Genomic DNA, 13,365 nt, shown 5'->3' with positions numbered 1-13,365 from the left:
ATTTGGAGATGGAACACTCTTTATCATATTTTTTTCACTTATGCTTAGAGACATTGTTGCACTCGATCTAGAATATGGAGCTAGGGAAGTGTTAAAATGTTTAGTCGATGCCAAATTTATAGAGTTCCTATTCAAGATATTGAGTCTATGTTATGCAGGACACGCAAGCCCGCCACACATGCACTCACACATCTGTACCATTACGCATTCATTTTCCTTTAAAGCTCTATGAAGAAATAAGTATTTATATCAAGTTGAGCTAACTCAAGATTAGATAATGCGACCGAAGCAATAATAATCAACCAGACAAATGTTTAAACATCATCATAATATATTCCTTCTTATGTTGATTGTAATGGAGTTTCTCTCTTCTCCCTCTTTCATTATCATCTTTCACTTATGAATTTTCATACTTGATATATATCTTCTTTGTAATTACATGAAATCCCATCTCCATCTGAGAAGAGTGAACTTGTATACTGGTGGCAATAGATTTTAATTTTTTGTCAAATCTCTAAAATTGTTAATGATTATGGTTCCTTTACACTTTCATTATGAATGGTTATATATTATGATTTTGCAATAATCTTCAACATTTTCAGGGTTTGAAGATAACTTTCATTTGACATTTAACTTCTAGGCCAAGCAATTTACACTATCTCTATTTTTATAACTTTTGTGTTTGTTTTTCCCCCATAACGAAAATAAGTCATCATTGATTATTATATTTTAAAAGAATTACATTTATGCCTCACAATTCTTAGATATTTACATATAGAACACCTAATTTTTTTATATATTTACATATGGAACACCTAATTAAATCGTATATATAACATCAAAAAAAGATATATATAGATGTAAGATCAAAGTTTAGGTGTTAGATATGTAAACGACAAAGAAATTATGTGGTATGTATGTGAACGTTTTAAGGTAAATTGTTTAATTATAATCAACATTTAACACTATAGCCTAGCATCAATTCAATATAAATTTAAGGCTTATATGAATTTATAATCAACCTATAGAACAAATATAATCAAATCACTTAATAATACCGTCGAATGGTCATAATATTTTTACCAACTAAAACCACCAAGATTTAGTAATGGCTATCTTCTCTTCAAAGATCTTAATTCAAAATAATTAAAAATTTTTGCTTAGAAACATATATATATATATATATATATATAAGAAATGGTCAAAAGATATTATAAAAATCTCCAACTAATCCTAATATGTACAAACCGTCTTTTAAGGCCAACTATGCTAAAGAGAATTTGAATCCCCAATCTGAGGAATCTTATACCATAGATATCAATCAACAAATCAGGATACGTGATGCACAATTCATAATTTCAAAATGAATGCCTTTAATTAACTCTGCATTTATAAAGCAGTTGCTAGTATTTACATACACATCACCACTCGAAGCGTATTAGCTATTTACATTCAAGCCACATTCCCTATGAATGGAAAAAAAATGTATCACATTATTAAGTTAAAATGATGATATTTTGGATGTGATATGAAAATTATGAGTGGAATCAATGCACAACGCAAAGCAAAACTTAGGTGCCGCATATGTACATACATAGAGATTGAATGGCATGAATGCAAATTCCCCTTATCAAAGAGAGAGACCTTAACATCTTGCAATCCGCATAAACATGAAAAAGCAATCCCAAAATGACAACAAATTCCAAGAAATGCTCACAAATAAACTAAACTAATACGAGCCATATTTCAACTATTGTTCACCAGTTGTTAGAACAAGTTTCTACACAAAATCCATACAGATTTTTTTTTTCTTTTTTTTTAAAGGAAGTTAAAACAGCCACCTGAAAGGAAACAACAAAACAAGCACAAAACTTGATGTCTGCATTTAATATCTGGACCACATTAATAAGATCAATGGAGAGCACAACAGAGCAATCTTTTAGGGTTTTCTTCTTTTTTTTTTAAATTTTAGGCGTTTGAAGCTTTTTCTGTTTCATCCTTTTTCTCCAGATCTGCAGCTTCAATAGGATCTTCAGTCTTCGTTGCAGTGTCAGCCTCTGCAAATAAATGTTGACAATGAATTAAAAGTTCATGATTGTTTGGATGCAGCAATAAAATCAATAAAATGCTGAGCACACAATTCTTATATATTTACATATCTCACATGTAAACATTCATATTTACAGACATGAACTCAGATCTTTAATATCAAATAAAAAATAACACTATTTACTGGTTTTAAAAGTGAAATACATCTTTTCATGCATGGTTTTAAGCGCCAAAGTGTCATGTATGTAAATATGAAAGTTTGGGTGAGAGGTATGCAAAAGATTTCCATGCTACATATCTAAATTTCCCAAATATCAAAGAAGAGTTTGGTTAAGTTTTGAAAAGCAAATAACATTCATGGAATTGCTTGTGGATTGTTCCCAAAAAAATTGGGGTGGTTAGAGTAGAACATAGAAGTCTGAATTTTTTTAAAAATATACAGATGAGTCTGAGAGAACCCAATCCCCTTATATATAAATTTAAAGCAATTTTGTCAAAATCATGGTTCAGAGTGTATTTTTTAAGAATGCCGATTCAATGCGAGAAAGTCATGTTCAGGCTCAATCATGAAGCACACTGGGTTGAATCGCAATGCATGCACGCTTGTGAATTGTAAGCATGAGCCTCAAGTCGCGAGCCATATGTATCTCTTGAATGGTACTTAGGCTTTATGTTCCAACTATATAGTTTGCAAACATCACATCGATTTGTCACTCGATTCTTCTCAACTTCAACATAATTGTGAACTTTTCACTATACACTCGATCAATTGCAGTACAAACCGCTTTCCATGCCAGTGTTGAGCCCTAAAAATTGACAAACATTACTAAAAAAGCGGTCATTTTTTCGCAACCCCCGGACAAATATACAATTGCAACAACAACAACAAAGCCTTAATCCCACTACGTGGGGTCGGCTACATGAATCTTTTTTCTCCATTGCGTCCTATTTAGTGTCATATTTTCATTTAGTTCTAGTAAATTAAGATCATTTTTAATACAATAAGCCCAAGTTTTCCTAGGTCTACCTCTGCCTTTCTTAACACAAGTCGAATTTAAATAAATGATTTGAGTATGAGCAAGCTCGGTATAAATTTATATACAGCTCGTTCAAAAATTTATGCTTGAATTTAACTCGTGTTCGAAATTGTTCGTTAATATATTATTTGTATTGGAATTGTATTAAGCAAAATGGGCTTGTTTCTCGTTTAAGCTGGAATTAGATGGAATTAAAAAAAAATTACAGAATTTATCGGAAAAAAATATTTCTTTCATGAACATCTCTTTTCCATCATATAAAAGACTAGTGAGACCACACCGACATAAATCCTATACTATTTAAAAAAATTCATAGAAAAAAAATAGTAATTATGATGTACAAAAATTTAGCAATTAATAATGGTTTAGCAAAAGGTAATACTAAAAAGAAGAAAAAAAACCCCTGAGATTTATAATTTTTGCACTACCCAAAGTTCAGTAAAAATGTCTAATTAGTTGTTTACACAACAAAGCCTGACAGCCCCACCGGAATCGCCGCTGATTAAAACACTGAAAAAGGAAAATAGTTGGATCAGCTAAAGCATCAGTAGGAAAGCGCCAAGACAATGCCAAATGACAGATTGCAAACCCCAACCGAGAGCTGGTTCAACTTCAGTGACTACAAGGAACTCTGGTTGAAGACGACCTCCATTTTCCATTCTCAGAACTTGCCAATAGCTACGTCTCTAGGCATCTCGGGATGTACTTCCGAAGCCACGATCAGCACAAACTGCCTCCAAGGAGTGATGTTTGACTGAAAGACTAACCCCTAGTCGCTAGAAGCTACTCTAGTTAAGCTGCTAATAACCCTGCCTACTGTGCCAATGGAACCGACGCCGATTCCAAGAGCCCTGATAGCTTGATTACCGTGGTCTACTTTAAGGTCTTTACTTCAATACAGGCGAGGAAAGCTGATTAACACCAATCTTTAACAATTTGGGGAGCCAATGAAACTGACATTTTAGGTTCCGTTTGAAGCAGTTTATCGGTTGTGGCGGAGTTTTGAACACACCGCATTATCGTTTGGAAATTACATTTGAGCAGTTTATTCGAAAACGCAGTTGGTTTTTTATACTAAACGCAAAACAAGGGTCAAACTCCGCGGTCTGCGTTTCCAGAGAAGCACAAGCTGCTCCGAACACTCCCTTAGTCTCTAATTCATCCATTCAAGTTGATGTCTTCACCATCACCAATTGTGTTGCTTTGTTGCCCTTAGTTAGTGGAACTAAGTCCTATATCAGCTTGAGCACGAGAGCCCAATGAGCAAAGCTAATATAGGCTCAACCCCAGCTCGTTCTTGGTTGTCACCTCAGCAACACTAAAAAAAAGTTATTTTGTATGTTTTTTAGCAACATGGCTAAGGAACAAAATAAACTTAACCTTTTCAGAGCGTTGCGAGCATATACATGGAGAAAATATTATGTCCAGAGTCCAGACGCAAACTATGTCTGAAAAGCGGATGCAAGCTTTGTTCGAACAACCGTTGCCACCATATATCAACACCTAAGGAAGCTACTCGACCAATACTCCAAGGAAATCCAATGATTACTCCACAGGATTGAACTAGTCTAAGCTGAGCCCGTTTTAATGACACTTTCCTATATTTATCTTACAATCATTTTATGAACGACTCTTCCTATAACTCTTGTGACCGCAGATCCAACCAATAGATAGGGATTACCTGTACACTATGAGTTTTAACATTTTTTTTTTAAGTATTTGACTAAATTTCCCTTCTTTACATTACATTCTCGAGCCTTTTAGTATTTTTTTTTCCTTCTTTTTCTATATTTATTTTCTTGTGTTTCTCATTTTCTCTGGATTAATATGGTTTGTGATCAATCAAGTGGAGGAAAAATCAAGATCCAACATGGAAGATGATTTGTGATCTGTCTTTTCCAATATTAAAAATTCCTCATTTATTGTTAAAATAATTATAATTCACATAATTTCATCAATCAAGAATTACTTTGAGATTCCTCCATTCAAAACTCAAACATTAGACATACCCAAATATTTTGAGAATGTTTTTAATTTATTTGGTACTTTTTGTTGTTCTCCTACTTTAGTGTTAATTGTAATAAGGAATAAAATATTCTCAAAATACACGCAAAAATTGTGAATTTTAGTTAGCTTGATTAGATGTGTTCGGAGGTTTGGTCAAAACAATTTAATTGTGAGTTGGCTAATTTTCTAAATTTCCTCAATTATTCCTCTTTTTAAATCTTATTTAATTAAAAAAATGAGATTTTACTATTCATTTATTTTGTTATACCATTTAAGTTTTGTTCTTCAAAATATTTAATTTTTAACAGATTAGATTTTATATTTTCTTTCATTTAATTTCAATTTGAAATATCTTGAGGTATTCTATTTTTTTTTAATTTCAATAATCAATCAATTTACAATATTTTCATGAATTTATAAAGTATTTAAATCAAGCTTTATTTGATTTGATTTAGTTTGCTCACAAATAGATTCTTATCTTAGTAATGTAATATCAAATTATATTAACTTCTATTCAATATGGTTACAGCCCTTTTAGTATGATGTATATCTTGGTCATATGCATTTTACTCCTTGCACAAGAAGATAGACATTAATCCAGGGTGCTATAATCATTACATTAGCACTCTATCCTCCTAACATGATTAATTTCATGTCAACTTTGTGACATTACCTAAGCTTTATTGCTATGCATGGGCTCCAAAAAATTGAAATGACCCTGACCTTTCTCAAAAAAGAAATGGACGATGAAGAAGTTTACTGTGAGGTTTCAAGTCAACTTTTTAGATGGCAAATAAATAGTAAAAAAGATACTTCCCAGATATTTTGCCCTGATTTTCTGAGGACTTTAAGATCTGAGGTTTGAGTTCTCTAGTAGCGCCATCCCCTATGGTCAATTACCTCGATTGATGCCAGTAGGAACTTTCAATTAAGGTTATTCATTAAAGAGTGAATTGCTTAGCATATAGTAGCAAAATATTTAAAATTTTAAATTTAAAAATATTATCAATACGAGCTTAAAAGTGAATTATGGCGGAAAAGATGATGCATCCGATCAAGCTCACATGATTTTGTCATCCAGGGTGTCATGGACCCTTGCTTGTCTACTTAGTAAGGGGATGTAGTCGACCCAACCTGATAATGATCCTTATCAATAACCATGGATTGCTTTGTCGAAGGGGATTTTGTAGACTTGGAGTGAATATTTGTCTAAGGGGGATTTATCTAAGTTGACTTTAGTTGATAGAGGATTCGTTACCAATCAAGTATACTTTATGATTCTTTACTCAAAAAGACAAAATACTGTTGAGGAACATACAGGCTACAACCCTTGTTAAAATATAATAAGAAAAGTGTCAAAATAGTCCCTCAACTACTTAATCAGGGCCATTTTAGTCCCTCACTTCAAAAAAGTGTCAAAATAGTCCCAATTGTTCAAGTGGGGTTGAGTTAGTCCCACCATTAAAAAAATATGAAATTAGAGTTTAGGGTGTTAAAAATAAAGGTATTTTCGAATTATATTCTTTAGGAAATCATTGGCCAAAATCCAAGAATATATGTATTAGATATGTATTAAATAATAGCAGTTATTTAAACACAACCAACTCACTGAGAGCTGTTTAATTATGGTTATTTTAAAAATATCAAATAATTTTGAACATTAATGAATGCTACCTTCCTTCTTCACTAAACATTAATGTAATATTCTTAATAATTTTTATGTTTATAAGAAATTTTGATTGAAAACATACTCTTGATGAAACTAAAGAAGTTTTTATTTCATATTATTGCGAGATATATATAAAAAATTTGCATGCTTGAACGAATATATAATGAGTTGTACCTAGGTCTCTTCTAATGTCATACAAATAATATATTTTAAATAATGATGATTTTGACTTTAAAAAATTTGTTTAAAAAGATTTCAATAAATTGGCAAAGTTTAAACTCATACTTTCAAACTGCAACTACAAAAATGATAGCATTTTAAAAGAAATTAAATTTATTGAAAAGAAATTTATAACTTCAATCAACCATCACCACTAAAAGAACCATTACGATATCTGTGTGATTTTCCATATTTGACAAACAAACACACACACACACACAAACACACACACACAAAAGAGCTATAGATCAGCCGATCAATCTTAACCCCACAACAAACTAAGATTCAATATTTCTGTTACTGTTTAACAACCTTCATATTTCTGTTACTGTTTAACAATGATGTTTTTCATTTTGTTAGCAATTGATCTGAAGGTAGATAGTATTTATTATATATAACATACTATATCTTTTTAAAGAAGATACCGCTCAATTGCTATGTATTTACATATCTAGAACCTATACTTCAATTTTTACAAACATACCAACCTTGGATGTGCATGAAAAGGTGCATTTCACTTTTTAAAAGTTAAAACGGTGAACTTGTTGATGTGATGTGAAAGATTTGGGTGCAATAGATATGAAAATTAAAGCTCGGGTGTTACATATGTAAATACATAAGAATTGGGTGGTATGTATGTAAATGCCCCTAAAAATTAATATGATGAATATAAAAGGTATTGACACAATTAACACGTCAGCTTGAATCATTAATGAAGTCCCAAGTCAACATATGGTTAAGCCAGATTTTTTTCCGATCGCACCTCATTCTAAGTTCTATATTCATTTCACGGCGAAGCCTCAAGTCCGGTAGAATTAAAGAAAGTCCCTGCTTTCCAATCTTCAGAGGCAATTATGCCCTTTTTGGTAAGAAACAATAGTATTCAAATTAGGGGAAGTTACATAGATAGCACATATTTCAAATGTATTTACATATCGAACACCTAAGTTTGATATTTGTATTCATAACACTTGGATGTTATAAACCCATGCATGAAAAATGTGTATTCGAAGATTGGGCACCAGAAATTACCTTCATCATCACTAACATCAAGATCATCATCACCGTCCATTCCCCTCATATTACCGAATTTCTGTAAAAAAATTAGGACACAAGCATTAACAATTGCAAACATCAAAACTTAGCAAAAAATTTAAAATAAGAAAGAAAATTTTAAATTACCGAGAAGTCCATTCCTCCAAAGTCATCAGCATTAGGGCCTGTGTCAAAAATACAAGGTTAGGCTCCTCAAAAAGACTAATAACATACCAAATTAGACATGTCAAAGCGTAGAGGAACAATTTTGTGAATATCAAATACAAACATAAAAATGTTACGAAAAAATGCCATAAATTTAGTAGCGCCTAGAAAAATACTGAAAACAAAGTAGTCTACAGAACTGCCGAAGGATCAACATTGTGGAAAATGCAATTAAGATTTCTATTCATGGAAGAAAAAGAAAACATCTATGATATTATGACATTTTACTTTCAAAAGGGAAAGAAAAAAATATTCAGCTAAGTCAAAATGGAGCACTTCTACTGTTACAAAGTTCATCAATTGGGGTGTAAACAAGTCAAGTTGAGTTCGTGTCACCATCGGCTTGAGCTTGATTAATTTATCGAGCTCGAGGATGAGCTTACTTTTACAAGTTGGAGTCTGCTCACGAGCCAGCTTGTTTAATATTAAAAAGAGAAAATAATATAAATTCAAATTAGTGTTATAACAAAATAACAAATAGAATGAGTAATTAAGAGAAAAATAATACAAAACCACTCAATATAAAATACAAAATATCATTTTGTTAATATTTTAATAATTTATAGATTAAATTTTAAATTTTAATATACTTTGAGCATATTTTATATCAATTAGTCTTTAAAAAAGACTGCACACAAGCTAACGAATCAAGTTGGGGCTAGCTTGTGCTTGGCTTGTAAGCTCATCAAGCTCATTCACAAGCCACTTATCGAGCGAGCCCGAGTCAAATCACGAGTCAGCTTGGCTCACACTCACATCATCATCACAGAAAAATATTTGATCAATAACCAATAAATATGCAAACATAATTGTGGTTATATGAGAATAAACTCAGCAGTACTTTAATGTGCTCCAAAAGACTTCAAAGTTCTTCCCCTACAGCTTATGCATAATTCATGCCTTCAGACAATTCAATTATTAAAAGATTATTCTTTAGGGTCATTTACATACATAGCACACAATTCTTATGTATTTACATATCTCATGCTTAAAATTTGATACTTACACATGTAGTACTTAAAATCTTTGATATCACACTAAAAACAGCACTATTATCACTTTTTAAAAGTGGAATACACTTTTTCATGCATAGGTTTAAAGCACCAAAGTGCTATGAATGTAAATATGAATGTTTAGGTGTGATATATGTGAACACATAAAAATTGTATGCCATGTATATAAAAATAAACAGAAGTAAAGAACAAACCATCATCCTCATCTTCCTCTGCCCATCTATCCCAGTCAACTTTAATGTAGTGAGGTAGCTTTCCATCACCACGCAATAGCTTCTTCCACCACCCTTTCTCAGCTTTTTCTATAACACAGAAGATGCTCCTAACGCCAGTGTTTAGTTTGCTTGCCTACAGAAAAAACGAATTTTGGTCGAAAAAACAAGATGCATTTGAAAGTGTCGATGATAGTGTCCGTGCATGACATTAACCTTACCTCAACGTTTACTTTATCAAATAGCTCCAATTTGACCTCATACAAGATATTGTCTGAACCAGTGATGCCAGAGAAAGTGAAAACACCATCTGGATCAAGATTAATCTGAACATTCTTTGCATCAGCTAAGAGAATAGTAAGGTAGATCTTGTCGGACCTTTGTGCCCACTTGACTTCGGGATGACGACTACAAAAATAGGATACGTGATATTAAATTAAAAGAGAAAACATCCAGCGGATATTTCTGAGCATTTTATTTATGCCAAGCTGAATAAAATATGATAATAATAAAGCAATAAAAAAAATTTTAACTGATGGCATTTGCGAGAAAATGCATGCTCTAGAAAGATGAATCTACCAAATTCAAGTATAAAACATATATGTAATTTCAGATAAAAAGACTTGTGTATCCAGCTTTATTACTGGACATCTAAAAATTTCAGGACCTACATAACATACGACCAACTCTTTACACAAAATAATGAAATAATCATTGTCGATGAATTATTGATGATTGTTGATTCCCAAAAAGGCATTGTTATAAACAAATTTATTTTCAAAAATATCCAAATGCCTAAATTACTCGCCAATTTATCTATCTAAAAATTAAAAATAGATTCTAAAGGTATTGTTGCATTTTACCCTTTACATTGTGTATTTCAAGAACATGGCACAAGAAAAACAATTTGGAATGCTAAAGAAAGAGTCACTACCATCTTAATATATTCAATAACCAATGAAGCTTCATACTACACATTGTATTATCTTTCCTTTCTGGAACCTTTAACTCGAATAAAGATGAATATGTCCATCATCTATGTCATAGCCAATCTTATTTTGTTATTCTTAAAATTATTTCTTTTATTATTAAAAATATTAATATTGAAGAACTTCATAGTGATATTTATAAGTTAACAAAACACAAGCATATAACTTTTCTAAGTAGCACAAACCCAAAGTCGTTTTCTTGCATTCATAGTGATACATGACGACCATCTTCTACAACTAACATATTTCGAGCTTGATGCTTTGCCATTTATTAAAGACTACACCAGTGTATCATTTGTACATCATTTTCTCCGCTTCTTGAACATGATCAAAAATAAATTCAAAGTTGTATTACAATAGGCGAATTTGATAATGCCTTAAAACTTTTTAAAAACATTCTCTTCACTCATAATTTCAAGAAAAAGTAACCCTAGAGTTGTGTCGACCAATATGCATACACCTCAACAAAATGGGGTGATTAAGGGCTCGTTTGGGGCCGCTTTTTTCGTGTAGCGCGGCCACAAACCGCAACGCGTTCGAAGTTTTCAGCATTTGAATTAAGCGTTCGCGGCGGGCGGCTGCAAATTTAACAGAACGTGGGGCCGCGGAATCGACCCAGCGGCTCGCGTTACCGATCCAGAAATTCCAGTATTTTCCCCGCAAAATTGCCGCTGCCCTAGCGAAGCTGAAGGAGGTTTTTGCCCTATTGTCTCGACTTGCGAAGTTGAAGGAGGTTTCTGCCCTAGCATCTCGACTCGCGAAGACCCCCTACTCCCGAAAGCGTTGCAATTCGACGATCCCCTTCGAAGCATCAAGCCCCCTCGCAAAGCCCCCTGCTCCCTACGCTCCTTCTTCCACCGTCTCTTGAAGCACTGAGCCTCCCCTTCTTCCAGATCAAGGTACGCTTCACTCCCATTCTCCTCCACCATCGCTTGAAGCACCGGGCGCTCCTTCTTCCCCACCTTCTCTTTAACTTGTTATGGTGCTTAAGGCTTGATTGATGTTGCACATTTCGCAAAGGAAATAGATATTGTAGATCCTGTTGGGAAGGATTCAACTTAAAACTATGAAGATTAAGAAATCACATACCCTTCGATCACTCAAGACTGGAGCTCCCTTCATTAATCTAACTTTCGGCACTATGCTTTGTGATGGCATCTTAAAAGCTATTGTTTCATGAGTTCTGAACTGGTTGTGGCTCCAGAATTTTAATATTTGATAGGACAATTCAACATAAGCAGAGTTTACTTGAACAACAAAAAAAACTTGCATCAATCCTTCTCCAATATATATCTCGGCTTATAATTTCACCTGAGAAATATATACAAAAGGAAGTGAATAAACTTCATGGTCTTGAACCATCTCCAACACAGTTCTAATCTTTTCCATATTACATTTAAGTTTCATATGTTTTTTGCTTAAAGTTAACTTGAAATATTTACTCTGCGAAATTATCTTTACATTCCTACAAAACTTTAATTGAAAGAGTGATTCATCTTCAGCAAATGTAGCATTAAAAGCGTGGCATTTTTGTTCCTGCCTTCCTTTAGGTTCTTCTGAATTTTCTTCCTTTCGAAAACTTTATGTTCCTATTTATGCTAGTTGGTTGGTGGAGAAGGTGTGATGGACATAAATTTTTCTCTATTTGTTGTTAAGTTGATTGATAATTGTTTCTTCTATCAGGTTAATTCAATGTTCTTAGAATGGGGTAACAGATTGGCAGTTATTTTGTTTGTTTACTTGTATAATTTTGGAAGGGGCATTTACATATAAATCACCCAGTTCGTATGTATTTTTAATTACCTAATTTTTTTCACATAAAAAATTGCTATTTGACTCTTAAAACATGAAATGCATATTTTTATGATGGCATATTTTTATAAAAAATTCTTATGTCTTCACTACAAGCAATATCTTACAAGTTCTTCACTGCTCAACCTTTAATAACAAAATTTTTAAAAGAATTTAATTACTTGATGTACACTCCGCTACTTATCAATGTTAAAATAATTGACTAATGAATTATATTTCGTTGCATTTAAGAAAGATGAGGTCTTGAAATTCAGGGACGTCCTAAAGATTGTTATATTACTGCAGACTAGTGACTTCCTTTCTGATGTCACGGCAGGCCCACAGCTACAGTCGACACTTTTACAAATGCCCTCGGAGACTCGCAGAATAGTGTGACTTCTTCCGCTGAGCTGACAGTCAGGTCGATTCCACTGCTGGAAGTAATCGCGAACTAATAGCATTATTAGAGAAAGATTTAAGAAGAGACATTCATCACTTTCATGTTAAAGAAATATCATTATTAGTTTACTTGTAATTTTATTTATTTATTTTTCCTTAGCACTTTTCATACTCACTGCTAAGTGAGTAGTGTATTTGTACTCTTATGTTTTGAAATAAATTTTTTACTTCCAAAATATCAAATATGTTCTTATCATAGTTCTGTCTTAAACAACTTAACTAAACAGGGACAAAATGGTCATTTTATCCAAAAACAGTTGCCCCACAGCTGTTTTCATACCGCAGCAATAAACAAGCAACCAGCTTCCCCAATGCAGCTTTCCCACAGCTGCAGCTGCAGCTGAAAAACTGAGAAGCTGCAGCTGCGCTAAACAGACCCTAAATGAAAGAAAGGCTACCTACGACCTATCATAAAAGCTCTCTTTTTCAAAAAATATTGCAAAAGAATACCAGGCAAACCTACCTTAACAATTGTTCACATCAAAGACCGAATATCTACAAGAGACCTTGAGTTCAATAATCCTACTAAAATCCTAGCTAAATTCATTACTCACTTCAACACCTAAAATAAAATTGTTCTCACGATATTGCAAGTGCTCACTTTGCCTATACACATTCTCAAAAAAAAAAAAAAAAAAAAACCAAAAATAAACAAAAAAT

The 13,365-nt window shown here is 32.8% G+C and overlaps 1 protein-coding gene across 1 annotated transcript in view; it reads right to left on the bottom strand.

The window, feature by feature from the left end:
* Nucleotides 1-1,712: 1,712 nt before the first annotated feature.
* The window catches only part of LOC110018455 (uncharacterized protein OsI_027940-like), an 18,156-nt gene continuing 6,503 nt past the window's right edge, over nucleotides 1,713-13,365 (bottom strand). Inside the window, exons 2-6 of the mRNA XM_020715774.1 lie at nucleotides 9,688-9,874; nucleotides 9,449-9,602; nucleotides 8,164-8,201; nucleotides 8,014-8,074; nucleotides 1,713-2,057 (exon numbers count right to left, since the gene is read on the bottom strand). Of these exons, the coding sequence (XP_020571433.1) occupies nucleotides 1,969-2,057; nucleotides 8,014-8,074; nucleotides 8,164-8,201; nucleotides 9,449-9,602; nucleotides 9,688-9,874 (529 nt within the window). The 3' untranslated portion in view covers nucleotides 1,713-1,968. The remainder of the gene's footprint in view (nucleotides 2,058-8,013; nucleotides 8,075-8,163; nucleotides 8,202-9,448; nucleotides 9,603-9,687; nucleotides 9,875-13,365) is intronic.

This window comes from Phalaenopsis equestris, unplaced genomic scaffold (assembly GCF_001263595.1).
Source record: "Phalaenopsis equestris unplaced genomic scaffold, ASM126359v1 Scaffold000022, whole genome shotgun sequence".
Lineage (NCBI taxonomy): Eukaryota > Viridiplantae > Streptophyta > Magnoliopsida > Asparagales > Orchidaceae > Phalaenopsis > Phalaenopsis equestris.
Note: the sequence above shows the minus strand (reverse complement) of the source record. Positions and strands in the feature narration are given on the sequence as shown.